At 34.7% G+C, this 20303-nt stretch overlaps 1 protein-coding gene across 1 annotated transcript in view; it reads left to right on the plus strand.

The window, feature by feature from the left end:
- The window catches only part of LOC120780238 (protein single-minded), a gene marked incomplete at its 5' end in the record, with an annotated part of 87746 nt that extends 68642 nt beyond the window's left edge, over positions 1–19104 (plus strand). The window contains 5 exon segments of the mRNA XM_040112495.1: positions 11244–11428; positions 11629–11735; positions 14082–14235; positions 14587–16271; positions 18955–19104. Coding sequence (XP_039968429.1) covers positions 11244–11428; positions 11629–11735; positions 14082–14235; positions 14587–16271; positions 18955–18971 — 2148 coding nt within the window.
- Positions 19105–20303: the final 1199 nt, after the last annotated feature.

Consider the following 20303-nt stretch of genomic DNA (forward strand, 5'->3'; position numbering starts at 1 on the left):
TCTGTTTATATGTATAGTATGTTTGCATGGGCTTGCATTCAATGTGCTTTGCCCTTTATATTTTTTATTCGTTTTACTTTAGTTGCATAAAAAATCACGAAAGCGCTTTGTAAGTCAGAAACTGTAGCAACTTCAGGCCAATTAAATTGCGTTTAGCCAATAAAGTACGAGCGCTTTTGTGGGAGAGCAGATGTAAAGCAGTTCCATATATACTATACTTAGATACTTACTCGTAGACATACATATGTATGTACATACTTACATATATTATTTGGAATTTATATTTCATTTCGTATTAATATGGATCGTGTTTCTGTAATATTCAAAATGAGTGAAAGGGTTGCCACCTGCTAGATATGTATATGTAATATATAATTCAGTATGATAAAATAAAAATAAATGCGAAAATAACTGTTATGAAATATATAACAAAATAAATTCTGGAGTTGCCACCTATCTATAAATATAATTTCTTTTAATAGAATTATATGTTGATACAAAATCCACGATAATTGCGCTATATAATTAGGAACACTTAGATAAAAAAAATAAAGTTTCTTTTAAAGTGTTGCCACCTAATTAAAAATAGCAGTTCCTTCAAAATGTTTTTAAAAACGGTAATTATTTAAAAAATATACTTAAGAAGACTAATATAAGAAAAAAATGTTTAACCAGAGTTGCCACCCTTTTGCAAAAAATTAAAGTAAATATTCGGGTACTCATATTAATCTCATAATTTCGTATCACTATACATACTATAATCTTTCGTTTTTTTATAACAGTATAGCAATATTATGGTACTGCAATAATTTTAAAGGGTTGCCACCTACCTAAAATATAGTAGTTCCTTCTATATCTAAAGAAACAAAGCGTGGCATTTAAAAAATATACTTACGAAGGCTAAAATAAAAAATTTGTTAACCAGAGTTGCCACCTTTTTACAAAAAAAACTGTCAGAACTAATTGAAAACTATGGCAGCAAAATTTCCAGAACAACTTCACCGAAAGTACATAACAATAGCTTTTTAGTTAAATTCTTTATTGTCCAAAAATACTTGTAAATGAAATAATGTGAATTTAAATTAAATTTGATTTTGGCGTACCACTCTAATAAGTACGAGTAAAGTTTTAAATATCACTACACCTACAAACACATACGTACATACATACGATCCATACATACGATCCATAACACAAGTGCTTGCATTTTCCCATATGAATACGAGCGACCCTTTGCCGTATGCCATGGGCTGGTAATAAATGCAAATCTCTTTGTAACAATTGTCTGCGTGGCTTACTGCTTATGAACGATACTCTCATATAATTGTTCGACTTGTTGTTGTTGTTCCGTGTAGTAGTGGCGCCACTTGGCGAGGCGCAGCCAATACAATTTGAAGTTTCCTGAGAACTTCTTGAAGAGAAATCAGAGCATGCATATTAAGTAGCGTGTGTGCCTTTGGGAAGTAAGTGCGCTGAACAAGCTTTTACTCATTTACATAAATGTCGAAAACTAATAAAAATTGTTTATAAACTCAAATGTGAAGGAGATGAAAATACGAGTAGTAACAAAATATTAATTTTTGAAGCAGAATCATTAAAAATTTAATTAATTTATTTTTTTTTAAAGATTTCTTATTGCTTCCAAAATATGTGGTTTTTGTTCACTATGCTGTCAACACACCTTTTAATTGAAAAGCAAAATAAAATGAAAATAATTTAAAAAATAATTATATTTATGTACATAAACACCTATATCCAACGAAACAGCTGAAGTACTAGCTGGTATTCTGCCCACAGACATCCATGGAAACGAATTCAGGAGATTTTATGAGCTATCAGCGCCAAATTAAGGAAATCAAGAGAAGAGAGGAGAGAAAGAAGAATTATATGGTAGCAACGGTGGCAAACATCAAACGAAGGACGGTGGACCCACATCCTTATACCAGACATTCATATGTGGATACCTAGACAACATGGGGACTTGCATTTTCACCTGAACCAAATATTAATCGGGCATGAGTGTCCTCGGTTTCGAAACATAAGGGAAAAGTTAGAAACTGCACTAAATGGTAGTTTAACGGTGGAAAATTTTACTGCATTTATGTGTCAGTCATCTGAGAAGTGGAAAGCTGTGAACATCCATCATGACTAAATTAAGACAGTTACAACAGAATAGGCGTCAGTCCGTCCATGCGAAATCGATCTGCAACTACGCCTACTTCTCATAAGCATAACACAATTTTAAATTCCGTCTGATTCCTTCAGCTTCCAGTTTACAAACAAATAATCAATCAATGTTTTCGGTGCGCAATTGATGACCAAATCGGTCGAAAACTATTCAAGCTCCTATTGCGAACTTTTTATCGAAAATATCGGTAAAGCTATGAGGTAAATAATTGAAATTCGGGGAGAATAATTTTTTGATAAAATTGTGTCTGCATTCAAAATTCGTTTACTTTTTTATTGAACACTGTTCCCTTCAAGGGTGATACACTGATTAGAGCGACTCTGCAACTTTTCGATAATACCATTTTTGTAGTTTGCCTCAAAATAGGCTTCAGTTTTGGCGACCACCTCTTCATTCAACGAAAATTTCTAGCCCAGCGTGCCTTTGGAGAAGTAAGTGCGCTGAACAAGCTTTACTCATTTACATAAATGTCGAAAACTAATAAAAAGTTGTTTATAAACTCAAATGTGAAGGAAATGAAAATACGAGTAGTAACAAAATATTAATTTTTGAAGCAGAATCATTAAAAATTTAATTAATTTATTTTTTTTTAAAGATTTCTTATTGCTTCCAAAATATGTGGTTTTTGTTCACTATGCTGTCAACACACCTTTAATTGAAAATCAAAATAAAATGAAAATAATTTAAAAATAATTATATTTATGTACATAAACTCCTATATCCAACGAAACAGCTGAAGTACTAGCTGGTATTCCGCCCATAGACATCCATGGAAACGAATTCAGGAGATTATATGAGCTATCAGCGCCAAATTAAGGAAATCAAGAGAAGAGAGGAGAGAAAGAAGAATTATATGGTAGCAACGGTGGCAAACATCAAACGAAGGACGGTGGACCCACATCCTTATACCAGACATTCATATGTGGATACCTAGACAACCTATATGTTTGCATTTTCACCTGACCCAAATATTAATCGGGCATAAGTGTCCTCGGTTTCGAAACAAAACAGCAAAGTTAGAAATTGCACTAAGTGGCAGTTTAACGGTGGAAAATTTTACTGCATTTATGTGTCAGTCATCTGACAAGTGGAAAGCTGTAAACATCCATTATGACTAAATTAAGACAGTTACAGCAGAATAGGCGTCAGTCCGTCCGTGCGAAATCGATCTGCAACTACGCCTACTTCCCATAAGCATAACACAATTTTAAATTCCGTCTGATTCCTTCACCTTCCAGTTTACAAACAAATAATCAATCAATGTTTTCGGTGCGCAATTGATGACCAAATCGGTCGAAAACTATTCAAGCTCCTATTGCGAACTTTTTATCGAAAATATCGGTAAAGCTATGAGGTAAATAATTGAAATTCAGGGAGAATAATTTTTTGATAAAATTGTGTCTGCATTCAAAATTCGTTTATTGTTTTATTGAACACTGTTCCCTTCGAGGGCGATACACTGATTATAGCGACCCTGCAACTTTTCCATACGATTTTTGTAGTTTGCTTCAAAATAGGCTTCAGTTTTGGCGACCACCTCTTCATTCAACGAAAATTTCTTCCCAGCGAGCATCCTTTAAGATCTGCGAATAGAAAATAGCCGCTGGGGCCAGATCTGGAGGATACGGTGGATACGGAAACAATTCCAATTTCAAATCATGTATTTTTGCCATCGTTTTCAATGCCTAGTGACACAGTGGATTGTCTTTTTAAAACAGCACTTTCTTTTACTTCAAATGCGGCCATTGGAAACGTTCCAATAACGCTATGTAACAGTTGCTGTTGATGGTCATTCCTTTCTCGATAATAATTATTCATGCGCAACCCGAAATTTAGACGCCATAACCTTAACAGCCGACTGCCATGCTTTGGAGTGGGTTTATCGTTTGCAGTCCACTCTGATGACTGTCGATTGAACTTTCGCAATGAAATGATGGGACCATGTTTGATTCATTTTGATATATCGTCTCACAAACTTGTATGAACATCTCACTTTGCTCAGAGCTTTCTCACATTTAAATATTCGTGAATGATAAGATGATAGATAACACATTTCTTGGAATTTTTGTAGTGTTTTCGTCGGTAACAGGTTATTTAAGACCTTCATCGTCCTTGGTGCTCATTTCCCTTCGTTCACACTTAGCAAACCACTTTTTAGCGGTTGATTTCCCTTGGTGCAGAGTCGAAATAATGTTGATCAATCTAAACATCGGCTTGAACTATACTTTTTCCTCCAAAAATCAATGATTCATTAACACGCGGTTTTTCACAATAACAGAAGTTGCTTCACTCAAAATGATATAATTCACAAACTAAATATCCGACGGCTTTCAAATTTATCCACGCGAATTTTCAAAGATATGGCTAACTAAAAACCATACGGATTTGATTATAGTAGCGCAATCTATTTGTCAAGGATTGACTTAATATTATTGACTTGTTATATTGTTGATGGTATGTGAGGTACTTTCATGAAACTCAGAGAGCATCTTTTTCTGTTAACAAGTAGTTTTGCCAAAAATAGATAAAATTGAGTCATTACTATACCTATCTCCCATACACATTGTAAACTATTAAATTTTCAAACTTTTCATTGACTTTATAACAGCTACATTGGTCAATGTGTAAAATATTTTAGCAAAATGAAATAAAAGTATTGTATTGAATATATCATATATGTATATACTATAGTTTATTATTGGTGTCATATATAGCGATTTCGCACTTTCCAGCTGCCTTTAAATTAGAAGGACAAGCTTTCTTATATCTTATGTCGTTTAGACAAACTAAAAATGGTACATGAGGTTGCTTAATATTTAAATTTGTTGTAAAAAGAATCTTTCTTCCCCAACTAAATTATTTTTATGAACGAATATTCAAATCTATGAAAAAATCTGCTCACAGCGGAGGGATTATTATCGCACTTTTATATTAATTTTTGATTTCTTTCACTTCTTCTTTGAAAATTTAAATGCTTATATACAAAATAGACAAAATCATGTTTATATGCACGTACCATCAATGGAAGTCTGGAGCATCTTCAACATTGCACCAATTAACATGCAGCAATTTCACTAGAAAACGACACTTGAGTTGCTGCAACCAAATGTTGCACAGTGAAGTGAAAACAAAATGAAAAACAAAAACGCAGTAAAAATTATACAACAATAAAAAACACTCAGCAGTCGACCAACATACAAGCTAAATAAAGCAAAAATATATAACAACACCAAGAATTTACTGAAGTAAGAAATCACAATCGTTCAACTGACAGCAAAAGTTGCCGCTGTGCCGCTGGATGACTTAATCAGTTTGCAGTTGAAATATTTTTTTTGTTGTTGGTGTTACTTCTCAACTAGCATTTTCTAGCAAACAACCAGCACTCACCGTGCGTTGGCAGTAAATCACCAAAAAACAACAACAACAACAATACGAAACAGCATTAACAAACATAAGGGCAGCAGTCGGCACAAACCAAGGCAAGGCGGCTCAAGTGAAGCGGTCTGTGGCACCACAAAGCATGGGGACACACACACATACAGATATGCGCTACGCCTTTGACACTTTTGTCCTTCCTCCACTATTATTTGCTTGTTAGTAGCCGCCGCTGCTGTTGTTTTCACGCTGCCTGCCCCTTCGAAATGCACACACACACACGCGTTGCCCTTACTTCATTTTTCTTCGTTTTTGGCGCTGCTGTTGTCGTGTTGAAATCAAAAGTGGGTGTCAAAATAATTGGGTGAAAATGTCGCTGACAAGCGAAGTGAGCGATCGTGTTCACATTCGCATTTCGCACTCGCATTAAATTGGCTGCACAATGTCCGACGGCATATGTATATAGTATACATATATATGTATATTGTTCATAAATACATACATACAGACATACACATATTCATAGATATGAAAGAATCGCCAAAATAGCAAAAAATAATGGGAATACTAACTGATTCAATAAGAAAATAGCAAATCACTCCTTTGTGTGTAGTTCCAGCGACGTTGCGTATTCATAACTCAAGTTCGTTGCTTAAGTCTTTTGAATTAGAGCAATACACTATTCGACTTTTTCGACATGCGTTTTTTATTCAGTTTGGAACTGTAGTTATAATAGCTGCACGGAAGTTGTGAAAAAGCTAATTTATCAAACTAAAAAAAATGGAATTTCTCTATAATTTTCTGCCAATTTTTATAATTTTGATTTCCTGAAAATAATAAGTATATAACATAAAAGTTAAGTTTTCATAAGTACATACAAAATTGGTATTCATTGATTTATTCTAATGAACTATTAAATCAAAATTAAATTTAATTAAACTAAATTTTTATAGAGTTGCCACATAACTTGAAATAAAAAGCGAGAAAGCAAAAATTATTCAAAGTAAATATATTTAAAAATTACAAAAAAAATGTGTTTTAATATGTATATTTAAAACCAATTTCTTAGAGTTGCCACCTTACTAGAAATAAATACTCGAAGTGGCAAAAAAAAGTAAAATTTAAAAATGTCCCGAATTAAAAAATGTATTATCGTATATTTATAACTAGCGTTTGTGGTGTTGCCACCTCACCAAAAAAATAATTATGAAATAATAATGATGCTAAGTTGAAATATTTAAAAATTTAAAGAACTTATTTTGGAATTTAAAAAAAAAATAAAATTTGGAGTTGCCACATCACTTGACAAAAAAAGCGATAAAACAAAAATTATTCAAAGTAAATTTTTTTGAAAATTACAAAAAAAAAGTGTGTTTTAATATGTATATTTAAAACCAAATTTCTTAGAGTTGCCACCGCTTAGGTGTTACCACCTCACCAAAAAAAAATAAAAATAATGCTAAGTTGAAATTTTTAAAAATTAAAAGAATTTATTTCAGGATATTTGAAATAAAAAATGTTGGAGTTGCCACATCACTTGAAAAAAAGCGGTAAAACAACCACTATTCAAAGTAAATTTTTTTGAAAATTGCAAAAAAGTGTGTGTTTAGTAAGTATAATTAAAACTAGATTATTAGAGTTGCCACCTCCATCAAATTTAAAGATTTTCCAAATAAAAAAAATAATTTTCTTTTATTTATAACCAGGTTTTATAGAATTGCTACCTCATTAAAAATAATAACAATGAAATAAAACTTTTTCAAAATTCAATTTTTTAAAAATTAAAAGAATTTATTTTAGTATATTTGAAAAAGAAATTGTGAGTGCCACCTCACTTAAAATAAAAACGTTGCAACAAAAATTGTTAAAAATTTAACATTATTATTAAAATTAAAAACAAAATGCCTTTTATTATAATTAAAACTATATTTTGTAGAGTTGCCACCTCACTTGAACTAAATGCGTGAAATTAAAATTATTCAGAATCGAAATTTTTGAAAATTAAAAAAAAAATATTCGTACTATGTAAATATATTTAAAACTTGTACTTGTGGTATTGCCACCTTACTTGAAATAAAAACCCAGAAACAAAAATCTTCAAAGTTGAAATTTTTGAAAATTAAAAAATATATGTTTTATGATATTTAAATCTAGCTTTTGTGAATGTTTTAATGAATAAATATAGTTAAACGAAATATGAAATTTTGTAAATTTCTCTGGAAAAAAATGTGGAATTACAATTATTCAAAATTGAAATTTTTAAAAATTATTATTATGTACTATATTTAAAACTTCTACTCGTAGTGTTGCCACCTTACTGGAAATAAAAGCCCAGAAACAAAAACCTTCAAAGTAAAATTTTTTAAAAATTTAAACGACATAGTACACATATACATCCATATACTTTGTGGAGTTGCCACCTTAATTTATATAAAACTAAAAACCAAAAAATTCTTAACAATTTTGAAAAAAAAAATATGTTTTCGAATAGTAAAGACTGGAGTTTAAATAAAAACTGTGTCACGAAAATGTGTAAAGTCGATATTTTCCAAAAAAAACATTATATTAAATTGAACAATTTTTGCAGGTTTGAGTAGCAGTTTAAGTCCAGTGTTGCCACCCTACTAAATTTTCGAAACACATTTTTTTAAATTAGTTAAAGTACAAATTATAACAAGGTTGCCACAATTTTAAGAATTTCCAAAAAACAGATTATCGAAAACTTGATAAATTAGAGAACAGTAAACATACTTACATACACATCTGTGGCTTGATTTTTTCATAATGTTGCCACCTAATTGCACCAAAAATTGGAAATAATTTTACAAGAGTTGAAATTCGATAAAATAGAGTCTCCTTAAACGCATGGATGCGCCACTGCTTCTTTGAAAAAATGTTCAACTTCAAAACAAAATTCTTAAATCTTAAAGAATGCTAAAATACCATAAACACTAAATTTTTTACATACCAACAACTATTTTTCAAATATATTGCGCGAAACCAGCAATTACAAACGTCAAATTAAAACAAGCAATAAATTCCAAACCGAATTTTTCGACCCGCGACTGCTCCACTTCATGCAGCGCAGACTTGCACACACATACACATGCGCACTTATATTATTGAAATATAGAAATGTACGAACTCTTGACATATAAGCGAATTGCATAAATTGTTCACTTCGCATGTGCAACGGTATATTTGTCTATATGTCACGCAGCCATGTCCAATGCCGGCTGGCACGGTTTCAAAAATTTCTGCCAAAGTCAGCGCCGCCGCCACCCTGTTTTACGCATAAATCTTAGTCAAAGTGCGTAAGCCGACGCATAAATTCGCCAAAATCTACAACAACGACAACTAGTCGCTCAAATTAACGCGCGGAATTTGCGCGGCAATGCGTTGAAAGCGAAATTAGTCAAATGTTGCACGGCGCGGCATGTTGGCATGCGCGTATAGCAAGTGGCAAGCAAATAGCCATGTGCGCGCCTAGCAAACTTTGCGTGCCTTTTCAAAATGTGGAACAGGTGCATGTTCGTACAGCCGAAAAGACATGCTGCATGCCACATTTCTAACATGCAATCGCAATGCTTTGGCGTCTTAAGTTGTTGTGTATTATGCGCTTTTGGCTTGAAAGCTGCCGAAATTGTACAGAAATGTTATTAAAACAAAAAAAAAAAACAAATTTTTCATACCCTAAAGCCTTATTGATCCAATACTGATGATACGATTTACGCTTAAGAAGCCAAATTATTATATTATCTAATTGTTTTACTTGAAATTTTAGACAAAAAATTTAAAAAAGTTTTAAATAGGTGGCAACACTTCATTGAAATATACATATGTAACAGCTAATAACCTTAATGGTTTATGCTTATTTTTCAATAATTTACATATTTTATAACATTTTTAAATTACAAAATACATAAATAGGTGGCAACTCTACTTTAAAATATATTCAACAGCGAATCTTCTTAAAGTATTATGCCTATATTGCAATAATCTAATTATTTTATTATGATTTTAAAATAAAACGTAAACAAATAGGTGGCAACTCTTCTTCAAATATATTCAACTAATATTATCACAAAGTTATATATCCAGATTTCCAAAACTCACATATTTTATAATATTTCTAAATTAAAAAATTAACAAAAAGGTGGCAACTCTTCTTTAAAATATATTCGACAGCAAATCTTCTCAAACGATTATGCCTACATTTCAATAAATCGTATACTTTACAATCTTTTAATAAAAAACAAATATTTAAATAGGTGGCAACTCTTCATTGATATATTTTTTATTGTTATACATAGCTCTTTGATATGCCACTTCTAGTGAATAAAAAATTTAGAAATCATGGCAACCTCTTTTAAAAATTATTATTTTTTAATGACTAACAATTATTTCGCATTTCTTTCTTTTATCATATTGTTTTTTATTATCAATTTTATAAAAAAAAAAATATTTTAATAATGCACTTAACAAAATCTCCAAATTAATTTCCGCTTACTTATATTGTAACTATTTCTTTACTTTATCAATTTTATGTGCATAAAAAGTTTTAAATTGGGTGGCAACATTTCTTAAAATTAATTTCAATTGTAAGTTTTATTAAGTGAGATGCCATAATTCATTTACATTTATTTAAATTTACAATTTAGATTTTATTATTATTATTAACTGGTGGCAACTCTTCTATAAAATTTTTGTTTATCGGCCATCTCAAATCTCTATGGCGTTATGCTCATAACGAAAAAGTTCGTTTTTCCTTATCAACTTTTTTAAAATATCAAATTTTGGCCGGGTGGCAACGCTCAATAAAATATTTGTGAACTCAAACCTCATCGGTTTTAGTTTGTATGTCAGCTATATGCCATAGTGGTCTGATAGCGGCCTTTCCGACAAATGCGCAGCTTCTTGGTAAGAAATGAGGGGTGCAAAATTTCAGAACGATATATCTAAAACTGAGGGACTACTATAAAAAAATATGAAGGAAAAAATATGAGGAAAACGAAATAAAAGCTATCGTTTGTTAAAAATTTCTGTCTGAGCGGAATAAACCCAAAACATAATTTTCAAAAACCTTAAACTTGCAGCAATCTCAATTTCGAAAATTTCCTTTCTTCTCCAAGCAAATAGTAATAATAATAACTCAAAAAAATATGCAAAAAACTAACAATCTCTGCAAGGCTTAAAGCATATAAATTACTAAATAAACCGTTATGTTGTAATTTATAAAAATTAAAAGCCGCCAAACAATTTTGAATTATGAACTATCGACGGCAACTGGCAGGCGGCCAATAAGCCGAACAAAACGCCACCAACTGTGCCTGCGTTGCGGCCATTCACTTCAGCCATTTGAAGGGTGTGTTGCATGGAGTGCCAATATATGTATCTCACCATAGCATTGCAGATATTTAAAAGTGCAACAACAAAACCATATCTGTTTCTTTTAAGTAAATAAAACGGTTACGAACGGTTTTTGCTCAGTGACTTTGTAATGGAAAAGCGCACCGAACGCTCGCTTTTAGTTAAATTTTATTTTCTTACGAGTCTATCAGTTATATTTTAACCTTTAAGTGCAACACAAACTGGCATTGTTTATTTAATATCGCTTTTATTTTTTTATTTTTGATTCAACATTTATTTATTTTGTTACTTTGTTGGCGTTCTCTTGCAGGTTGTGCTAGTTCAGGGTCACTATCTGTCATATCTGCCGCTCTGCAGCCGCAACGAGCCGGTCTTTTTGGCCACATGCACACCCATTGCCATGCCGGAGACGCGCGAGTGTGTGGTGCAGGGTGCCACCAATGTGTTTACCACCATACATTCGATGGATATGAAAATTGCGCATATCGATAAAAAGTGAGATTTTTTTATTTATTGAGATATACATACTATGTAATTGTAACCTGATTTAAATAGCTGTATAATTTGAAAATAAATTTAATATTTTTTTATTTTACTTTCAATATTTTTTTTAATTTTTGTTTTTTTAAATATTGCTTTTTATTTTATTTTTTATTAATTAAAATATTTTTTATTTCTCTTTTATTTGTCCACAGCGGCGAGTTTCATTTGGGTTACAGCAAAAGCGATATACACGGACTCTCTTGGTACAATCTCTTACATTCGGAGAATTTGCGTGAGGCGCAAAGCAAACACCGGCTGAGTGAGTATTAAAAGTCAACAAAATTAAAGTAGTAAAAAGATTTTAGGATAAAGGTTAACGAATAGTTGAAAGAGAAAATAAAGCGAAAATTATTCTTATATAAAGTAAACTTATTTAGCTTAATTTCCTTTGTATAAGAATAATTTTCGCTTTATTTAAGGTTGAATAACTACAATGCATATTCAAAAAAGTATTATTTTAAAAGGTGTTAGTAATAATTCAAACTATTATTAAATTTTTAAGCAAGATGTTTAAAAAGTAATCGAGTTACTAATTTTTGAAATGTTTTACTACTTTTTAACCAGTTAGAACCAATTTGATACCAGTTATAATATTAGTTAAGAGCCTAAAAGCATACTACTTTTTCCTTAGTTTTTTCCTTTACAAAGTAATATATGTTGCCTACATTTAGGGGGACATCACATAAAATCCATGTAAGTTTAACGAAAAAAAGAGGATAATCTCATATTGTTCTCGATAGGTAGGTAGTTAGGACTGCTGCCACCATGGGCTCAATTATAGCTGGATGCGCCATTTTCATGCACTATCATATGTTCTCATAATCTCCATTTGGAGCTCTCACTGAAACTATGTACTAATATCCGTTATGTTTATTGTGGACTAGCATTCAAAGTTTAGCGCCTAGTTTGTTCCAAGTATTTTGTGTCGGGTTTGTGTTAGAACTGTGGTTAAAAAGTAGAAGCCCGTTTCTTTAGCCTCTTGTTTGCAGCAAATTTTGTTATAAGGCCCGCCCATATATAGCGCATGCTATCCAAAAAGCCAGTGCCTCGTTATAGTAGCTGTAAATCTGTATATACTAATTCTTGTAATAAATAGTAGACGCTTGGTTCTCTTTCTGTCATATTTGCGCCATATCTGCTTTATTATGTTACTGTTAATTACTAAGTTAAATATGCTCTAAGCTATTTGTTCAAAATGCATATAAATCTCTCTTTTGAGCGTTCTCAGTGGGCATGGTATTGACTCCGTCTCGAATTCGTCTAAACAGGCTTCTAGTTTCTCCATCTCGCCTATTTTCTCGTTCCCGAAAATATTTTTGTGACCGGGAACCAAAATTATAAAGAAGTGGAGTTCTACCTACCAGTAAGTAATAAAGCTCTTTGTAGTTGTGGAAAATGCTGGAATTATCGGTGCTGTCAACAAACATTGCAATGCCGCCTGGTTGTCCGTGCTTACTGTATCCTCTCGTAGTTATTCAATAGAACTTCGCAGGGTTTCTCAATACTTAATATTCCGCTGCTTAAAAGATGCTGACTGAGTTTGTTAGGCGGATTGAAAGCGAAACCATCGGAGTATACCTAAGCCCCCACTCAGTAGTTTATTTTGGACCCGTCGGTATAGATAAAATAGGTCCTCATCCCTTGCTGAACTTCTTCTCCATTCTCGTCGGGTATTCTCACCCGAAATTGACTATTTAAATCTAACCTTGAGAGGATGTAGCCTGATTTACTTATGTAAGCTGTTCCAACCTCCTAATTCCTTTTTTCTTATGGCAGAACTTGCTGCTGCTTTCCAAATTAAGACGTCTACAAGCAACCTTATGTGTAAGTCTAGTAGCCTTTCCAGAACCTTCAACATGAAGAATGCTTATAAGTCTAATCTCTTTTGCGTGTTCTTGTGCTTGGTTTGGATAACCTCCTTTCCGGCTTCTTAGGATGTAAGATAGTTAAATGCTGGCCCTACAGATATTTTGTAGCCTTAGAGTCATAGTTTTTTTAGTTTCTGCTTCAATATGGGAATAATTTCATCCGGACCAGCCGGTCTGGAAAGAAGCTGTTTATTGCGCATATCATTTTCTTCTTGTTTATTATGTGGTCGGATCGGTCTGCCTATTTGCAAGTAACTATGTATGTCAGATTACATCTCCACAGTGGTTCGCTGACTAACTGGGAAGTGTGTTTCCAGTAGTTTCTCAAGAGATTCTCCAGAAGAGGTGTTTCAGGATCCACTTATGATCCACTTATATTGATGTGTTCCTCAGACAGTATCTTACTCAGTCTAGCTGATTCTCTTTCAATGTTTAGTTATGGCCTCTTCATCACAAAACATAACAGAAAAACTGAGAAATACAAAGCTCTTTGATGACCGCATTGACAGAGAGGATATACTAGTAGGTACATACATCTTTCTAAACGACGGAGAGTCCTAAAACCCATTGTATTTCTTATACTAGTATATCATCGTTATAATAGTCTACAGTCTCAAAACCAACGAGTTTATCTATCGATGATTTAAGAATGTCTTAAAAGGGATATCTATGTCAATAATAAAATGTATTTTGTTCACAGCGGAAGCTTTTAAAACTAATATTTTATTTAATTTCAGTAACTCAATCTGAGCAGGATCGCTCTTGTATTTTATTGGTGCGCATGCAACGAAGACAAGGCGATTTTATTTGGGTGCACGTGGTGCTGCAAGTGCGCGATAGTCAAGACACAAACCAACAGCCGGTTATTGTGTGCACCAACCAGGTTTTAAAGTAAGTAAGAAATCTGCCTTATTAAATAATTAAAAAAAAATATGTAAAAATTTAGACGAAATTAGGTAAGTACAATTTATTTCCCACCTTTATTTGCAACAAACTTTTTCCTCGAACAAACGCCACTAACGAAATCACGTGGCAGACGTTTGCACTAATTTCGCGTACTCATTTCCGTTTCTCACGCAATCACAAGCCATACTTTGTTAGCACCTACATCTAACCCACAAAAAGCAAGCATGCTAATCAGTTTTTTTTTCTATTTTCTTTGCAACACCAATTCGCCAACTCAACCATCAACAACATCACCACAACGCAATTATATTTTCTTCACTCCACTCCAATCCATAGCGAACGTGAGGCTTCGGTAATGCTGGCCAATTCGTGGCTCTACCACTACTACTCGGTGCAGTCGAAGATACAATTCGGACTCGCTTTCGATGCGCCCACACGTGTGCCACCGACAACACCGGCCGCAGCAGCCGCGGCGGCAGTCTACTACCATCATCACGCACACCATGCCGCGCATTCGCATTTGCATCATCATCACACGGGCGCCGCCAGCACCACGGCCACACTTCCAGCCACCGCAACGGCGGGTTATGCCGCCGCATTGCATCCGCATCAAACGCACACACATTTGCACCACACGCAACACCAACACCTACATCCACACACACATACACATGCACATCATCAGTATCATCACATGACGACGGCGTCGTATGGCGGCGCATATCATACGCCCACCGGCGCGACCAGTGGTGGCAGCATGAGTGTGGGGAGTGGCAGCTGTGGTAGCGCGGAAAGTTCGCCAGCGCCGCATTTGAGTGGTCATCATCAACAAGGCCAACAGTTGCAACATCATTTGCCAAGTAATGGCGGCATGGCGATGACGAGACATGCGGGTGTCATCAATGGTGCGGCCGTCAGTCCGTATTTATGTCACCGTCGTGTCGGTGCGGAACCAGTCGATTATAGTCAAGTGCCCGGCGGCGTCGGTGCACCACCGATCGGCTTGAATGGCGCGCGTTCACCTACTAACGGTCAAGTGGATGGACAAATGCGTTGCAGCAGCACGAATAGTTCCGTCTCCAGTCATAATGCTGCCACGCCACATTATGTCACACACAACAACAATACCAGTGGCAATAATAAACACAACAACAGCAGTAGCGCCAATCACAGCAGCTCCAACAATAATCACAACAGCACACATAATCATAACCTCAACAGTGCTGCCAATATCAATACTAATGGTAATGCGAGCTCCACGCAGCATCAGCGCCTCAGCTCGCCGCCCTCCAAGCGTCGCGCAATCGGTAAACTAGAACCACTCTACCTACCAGATGACGCGACCGATGACACGCCAACAACAGTCACCGAAATCGATACACCCTACCATCTGCAACCACATTCGCTTATTGGCGCACCAGCCGAGTCGCATGCCTCGGTTATATTCGCTACCGTTGTGCCGACACGTCCGCGTCTCATACAAAAGTCCCTACCCAACGAGCCGCCTGACTTTATCGACCAATGGAATCCCAGTCCACCTTGGTCGGAGTCCGCGCAGAAACTCTCACTTGACAGTTCGTCTTCCACACAGCAGGAGCTTAGTCCTTGTATTACAACTACACCACCTACACCGACAAGCGCACCGCCTACAGGCACACTGGGTTCGAATTACGGCAGCTTACAGACGCTGGGCCCAGCTTTTTCTTTCGAATGGATGTCCGATCCGTTGGTGCCAGTTGCAGATCCATATGCGTCCTGTATTACATCACCCGATGGTGTACCGCTCGTAGTCGCTCATCATCCACATGCAACAGCGACAGCGCAGCATTCTTTCCATTGGAACACTACGCCGTCGGAACATCATCAGCATTTGAGTCAACATTTGGCCTCGCATGGTCACCGTTTGCTTACGCTATCAAATACAGGTGCTGTGGATGCAATGCAACAATCGTCAACTGTAATAACTAGCGGTGATGCAAGAAATGCGCGGACGAAGTCTCCTGAAGTTACCGAACGGAAAGGTGAGTTTACTGTCAAAAAATTTTGAGTTTATATTCTAAGAAAGTTTATACATGATATTGCTGAGATGACAGTGACACACAGTCTAACTTGCTGCACTTAAAAAGTGATTAGATTTTTATAATATAGTTTCTTTAAAGAATGTTTTCATCCATCAAATTTATCTTATATAAAATATGGTTCGAATTTCATTCTAAGCCAACCAAGTCCACATGAAAACGTATGATGCCCAACTTTCTCAAAAAACATGATTCTCTTCTCCGCTATTTGGTGAATGACTTAAATCTTTATCTACCTCCACTTGCTTAAGATAGTTTACTTGATTTATGTAAGTTTTTTGTTCGATTCGCCAAGCTCCAAAATTTGTAGATGAGAGTCGAGACAGGTACCAAACTGAACTGAAATTCAATATTAAGAAACGGGTTAAGAAAAACTTATATGACGTATTACACACAAGAGGATACTCACCAGGAACTGGAATACGAATATAGTCATGTGAATATATGCGCTGGTTTGGTGGTCAACATTAAAGAACCAATATAACATTAGAAACTAAAATTGTATTCAGAGAGTAACCTGTCCATGGGTTACCAAGATGTGTCCAATAATATGCTTTATATGCTCTTGCACCAACTGCTCATAGACGTGGCCTTTTCATGCGGAAAGTGGCAACATTTTCTGCCATAAGAATTAACATGATTGGTGCTTGGAAGAGGAAGAGTTATTGACAAAGCGATGAAGAAGTTCGATACAAATGTAAATAAATCAGACTATATACTATCAATAGTGACTACTAGGTGATAATTCCCACTAGATTTTAATAGCGAAGAGGTTTAGTAAGAGGATCGTACTGTAAACTATGCCGACGGGTCTGTGGACTGCGGTGTAGGGACGAATGTATACTGCGAGGATCTAGATATATCTCTATATTGTCATCTACCAAACTCAACTAACATCTTCCAAGCGGAAGTATTAAGCAGGACAGGAAGGCCTGTGAGGTTCTATTGCATAACTAACATTGTCGACAGCAAAGATCAATTCCATCATAGTTAGCAAATGTAGAAAGGTTTTAACGCGCTAACAGTTCAACTTCACTTGTCTATATTTGGATTCAGGAACATTTTCGGTAACGAAATCGCAGACGAGTTGGTTAAGTCAGGAGCCTCTCTACACAAATTCAAAAATACACAGACAATATCGTATCCAAAAGTGACGATCAATAGAAAGCTGATTACGCAATTTGAACAAATAACTCAAACTAGATAGAAATCTATGTACAACCAACTGGAGGATAGCGAAGCCGATATGACTAAATTATGACAACGCAAAAATTTAGGACTTATTACATAGGACTATGAAATCATTTTTTTTTTATGGTAGGAAAAAGCACAGAAAGCCGGAGTGCGGAGCTTTAACCCGCTAAACCGAACCTACTCCCAACTCAAAACTCTCCCACGAAACCACCGGATAAGTATTACTTCGTGGGAGGGACAGAGCATTGAGGTTTACTCTATTATGCGGACTGACGGAAATCTGTTGAAAAAGTCTTAGTCTTGCCATTATGAAGGTTGACGCTTCGCTAACAGCTTTCCATTTATCAGTCGACTGACGTGTCAATAAATAATCGACCGTAAAACTACCACCGAGTGTGGTTTTTAGTTTTTCCCTTGTATTTGAAAAATGAGGGCAATAAAATAGTCAGAGTCTTCTACATACTCTGTACACGTTGGTTAGTTCGGACTAATGTCATTGAGGTACCCATGTCCGCCAAATATTTGGATCAGATGGAAATCCAGGTCCCCATGCCATCTGTCTACATATCTACGAGGGGATGTCCGGTATAAGTCGGTGCGTCCAGCGCACTTTGGATGAGGAATCCCACAGCCTCTATTGGTCATCATTCTCGCTAGAGCTTTATAAGTTTTGTTTGCTTTATCGGAAGAATACGCCAGGTCTTCTTTAAATTTTATTTGGAATCCAATATTACTCCCAGATACTTCAGCTGCGGCTGTGAAGTAATCTCGCACTCCCTCATGCTGAGCTCTCCTCTTCGTTCTTCCCCTTCCTGGTGCTTATGTGTAAAACTTCCGTTTTGTACTCCGCCAGTTCCAGACTCACAGAAGAGAACCATTGGCTTAGATCATTTAAGCACTCATTGCATTGATTTCTTCGGTCGACTAATTGTTTGGCCACTGCTACCACCATGGGATCGTCCGCATACGCTATGAGTTTCACTCTGTTGGTTGCTGTTTTTTTAGCACCCCGTCATACATGAGGTTCCATAATACCGAGCCTAGCCATGAAAGCATATACATATTAGTCTGCCAATCTTTATAATCAACTTTTCCAAGACACCGTGGCGATGGCTCTAAGAACTAATTGAAAAAATATTTTTTTTTTATCTACATAAGACTTGTCGGTAAGTTAAATACGCTTTTAGCTCCGAAAAATGGTGGACTTGTTTCGATTTTTGTTTTTTCACCATTCTATCAAGAGTATACCTTAATCCTAAAACAAAAGTGTAATTTAATAATAATTTTGATAAAAAGAAAAGTTATTTCGAATGTTTATAATACGTCTTTGAAAACACTGTCAGCAAAAAATATGTTGACGAATATGTATATGGCAAACGTCTAGGCTGTTTTATATAACTCAATAATATTATTCTTCCATTATCATTTTCAGAATCGCCGCGCAAATAAATCAGCACAACAAAGTTTGCTGAACCCTAACGGAGACTTATCCTAAAAATAACCTGCTAATGAAGCAGTTAGGTGCAATAAAAGTGAGCAAACAAAACCAAATTAAGCTTTATGGGCTTATACAAACATAAATATTGGCATATATATGTATGTATAATTATTAAAATCAAATTTTATTAGCGCACACAAAGATTAATTGTCAAAATTTCATGTATGACAAATTTTGACAGCTGACAATATGATTGACTAAAATGTATGGAATACAACAAAATATTATTTAGAAAATCATTAGAAAATTAATGCAGCGTTTCTAAAAGTGATTGCAACAACAACAAATGTTAATTTTATTAGCAATATAAAATTAAAAATAATAATTAAATAAGCAAAAGCTAATGAATAGAGCAATGTGACACATCAAACAACAAAAACAAAGCAATTATATAATTATTAAACTTTTGTAGCAATAACTGTGAATAAGTAATTTTGTATGTAAGTATTTAAAAATAACTATATATGATATGTATATAGTATGTGTATGTATATAACATATGTAATGTGTGCCTTTGTCTGTATTTTTGTATAAGCATGTGAGCTGCGGGTATAATGAAAGTGCAAATAAATTTTTATTGCCAATTATTCCGTTATAATTGGTATTAGCGACGTCAAGCGCGGGTGTTTAAAAGAATGTCGGTTTGAAATTTTCGCACACACATACGTGCATATACATATATACATAGTATATGTATATGTATGTGTGCGTATTACCTATGCTATACAGTAATATGGTATATTGACGGAATTGAAATTAGCAAAGACGTCAAAAATTATTGAAAGCTGTTGCGAAGTGCGAAATTTGACGTAAATTAGAATATATGCATAAACATTAGGGTGCGTCAAAAAAAAATCGAAATTGCTTTTCACTTGGTACACTGAAAATGGGTTCTTAAACAGCCCTAAGAAAGTCTAGCTTGACCTCAAATAGAATAAAAGTAGAAACATTAGGGTGTGCCCAAAAAATCTAAAAAAAAAAATTGTTCACTTTGCTAAACAAAAATAAGTTCTTAGACAGCTCAAAATAAGTCTAGCTTGACATCAAAAAAAATGTATGTACATATGTACATACATACATTAGGGTGCATCAAAAAAATATAAAATTTTTTTTTTGCGGTACACTGAAAATGGAATTTTAGACAGCTCTAAGTATCCAAGTATGAGCTTTCAATTGTAACGGAAAGCTGCTCCGCCTTACAGTTTTCTCTTCTTCTTCTTATTATAAAAAAAAACTAACATTTCGCTTCCAAAATTTTGAAAAATAGTTTGAACTTCGAAAGA

The sequence above is a fragment of the Bactrocera tryoni genome, unplaced genomic scaffold (genome assembly GCF_016617805.1).
Source record: "Bactrocera tryoni isolate S06 unplaced genomic scaffold, CSIRO_BtryS06_freeze2 scaffold_243, whole genome shotgun sequence".
In the NCBI taxonomy this organism is placed as follows: Eukaryota; Metazoa; Arthropoda; class Insecta; order Diptera; family Tephritidae; genus Bactrocera; species Bactrocera tryoni.